At 44.3% G+C, this 2,500-nt stretch overlaps 1 protein-coding gene across 2 annotated transcripts in view; it reads right to left on the bottom strand.

The window, feature by feature from the left end:
- Window positions 1-2,500, bottom strand: part of LOC138060115 (neuropeptide FF receptor 2-like) — a 9,765-nt gene that overhangs the window by 146 nt on the left and 7,119 nt on the right. Inside the window, exons 2-3 of one of the 2 annotated variants that reach the window (XM_068905822.1) lie at window positions 369-1,422; window positions 1-161 (exon numbers count right to left, since the gene is read on the bottom strand). The exon at window positions 1-161 is cut by the window's left edge and continues 146 nt beyond it. In XM_068905822.1, the coding sequence (XP_068761923.1) occupies window positions 418-1,398 (981 nt within the window). In that variant the 5' untranslated portion in view covers window positions 1,399-1,422 and the 3' untranslated portion in view covers window positions 1-161; window positions 369-417. Of the gene's footprint in view, window positions 162-317; window positions 1,423-2,500 lie in introns of those variants that run through there. The other variant, XM_068905821.1, reaches the window with a different exon arrangement.

Genomic DNA, 2,500 nt, shown 5'->3' with positions numbered 1-2,500 from the left:
ATTCACACTCTATCTAGCATTTTTTCGAACATTGCCGTTAAAATCGATCCTTCTTGTAAGAGTCTCTCTCTTGAACTGTTGAAACTGGATTAAGCCACCAGCTTGAGCAATGGTAACTGGTGCTTGGCCTTGATAAGAAACTGAAAACATGGCCCATGAATGTGCGCTGTAATGCAACAATGAAAGCAAGGTGACACACGCTAACACCAACCCGGTGTGGCCAACACATCACGTATGCGCACAATCATTTCATCCGGTCAATTAGGTTGAGATGGTTGTGCGCATGCGTGATGTGTTGGCCACACCGGGTTGGTGTTAGCATGTGTCACCTTGCTTTCATTGTTGCATTACAGCGCACATTCATGGATTCAGGGCGTTATTCTTTTCCAAGTTTTACGAAGGTGATAGCCCTTCAACTTAAGAAGAGTGAGCCAGCCGACACGCGTCTGTTTTCAAGCGAGAAAAGGAGAACTTCATCTCATGTAAGGTTGTTTGATTTGTGTTTCTATCAACCGAATGATTTCTCTTCTTGCGACACATCAGCGAAGCCAGATTTCTCCTGAACTGTTGACTGTGGAGAGAGTATATGACTGGATTGACGCAGGAATTCAGCAGAGCGCTTATGGTGGCTACTAAAGACACTGTGCCGTACCCACCAGGTATCACTGGACTTAACAAGCAAAGCGTCACCTGAGGGATCCAACACACGACAAAGATCACTGTAACTGAAATCAGCATCCTGGTCACCTTCGTTCTGGAACTTGCAATCTGCACTTGAGAGCAGCCTGGTACGAGGGCGTTATTGCGTAAGTGCCGAATGATCCGTGAGTAAAGGTATCCCATCATGCATATGGGCAACGCGGAGTTACAAAATGACCACGACACGCTGTAAGCCCTGTGAGAAGAATAAGTCGGCCATTTATCCGTACATCTTCCGGCATCTTCGTCGTAGTACAAGATTATCATGAGAGGAACGATCAATAGAATGCCTAGAAACGAGACGAGGGGAACTAACAGCCAAGATCGTCTGCGGCTTAGGGACCTAAACGGATACAACGTGGCAAAATAGCGCTCGAACGCAATAGCCACAAGAAGAAAGCTAGAGGTTGAAGAGGCTGCCCAGCCTAAAGTACCAGCCGTGGCGAATTTGCAAAGTACATCTCCAATCACACCGCCAGGTTGCTTAATAAAATTGCTTAAAAAACATGGATAGACGAAGAACATAGCCACTAACAAATCAGCCACAGCCAGTTGGAACAGAAGCCAGTTGATCCGGGAAGTTTTCATCGCTTTGTTCTTGAGTATCAACAGGCATACCAGGGAATTACCCAGTATGTTGAAAAGAATCAGTGCTATTTCAAATCCCGCATACACGAGAAAGAAGGTCCTCATTGCCATCCTAATGACACCAAGAGTTGGCAACTGAAAAGAAAACGAAGTATGTTAAGTTCATTAAAAGAAGGGCTTAGTTGAAAAATGAGGGGAGGAGGGGATATTAAAGAAGTTAAATTTTCATTAAGGATACCCTTCGAACGTCTGTTCTTGTTTTCAAAAACAAGACGTGGACCACAACTATCATGATATTTCAAACTGGATTGAAACCAGCGAAAAATGTAGAAAGAAAACATTTTCCAAACCGTTTCCCACCTGGAGACCATACACAGCAATGACCAGAACCAGGTTGCTGACCAGCGGTTTTCCTTAGAACAATGGTTTGCTGGGGGTGCTCAGTCTCGCGGGCTCAGAAAACCTGGTTGTGGTCATTGTTATTTAAGGTTTTTCGAAAAAACGTTGACTATGTAAGAACTATAGCTGACGAAGTATCACCGTGTAGCCGCGTCGTGCCAGAGAAAGCGCGCGAAAAGTGAAGCCTCGCTTATGTTTGGGTGAGTTAACCTATTTTGAGCCTGCTATCCAATCAAAAACCAGTACCTGGTCAGCGGTCAGCTTCAAAAAAACAACTGACCTCGGTGTGATCTAAGCTTGAGTCCGCGATATGGTCACGAGATACTGGTCAGCGTATACATTGTTTTGACAGGTGTCAATTGATCAAAACATGGATGTCCAATATCAAAGATGTATGCTGTAAACTAGCATGATACTGGTCACATTGTCATACATGTATGGGCGGACGTACGTACGGACGGACGGACGGACGGTCGATGACGTCATGGCTATAAAACAGAAATTTCTCGCATCGATTGGTTACCATATTTTCTTAATTATGGTGCTCCGCGCGCGCGGAGCTCCGCTAACAGTGTACAGTGACCAAAGTAGCCAATGAACTTTTGAGTTGGTCACTGTCATTGTGCGACCCCCATCACAGCCTGTTTCTCTGTTGTGGTGAAAGTAATTAATAAATAAAATAAATAAATACAAGCTGGCGTTGACCGTATGTTAAGTATACTCTGAAACACATTAATGGCAAATATCGCAAGAGAGGAAGGCTATACAAAAATGCGAATTAGGAAAAAAGATGTCCTGCATGTTATACAGCAGT

The sequence above is a fragment of the Montipora capricornis genome, chromosome 8 (genome assembly GCF_036669925.1).
Source record: "Montipora capricornis isolate CH-2021 chromosome 8, ASM3666992v2, whole genome shotgun sequence".
In the NCBI taxonomy this organism is placed as follows: Eukaryota; Metazoa; Cnidaria; class Anthozoa; order Scleractinia; family Acroporidae; genus Montipora; species Montipora capricornis.
This window is presented reverse-complemented; position numbering and strand designations above follow the sequence as displayed.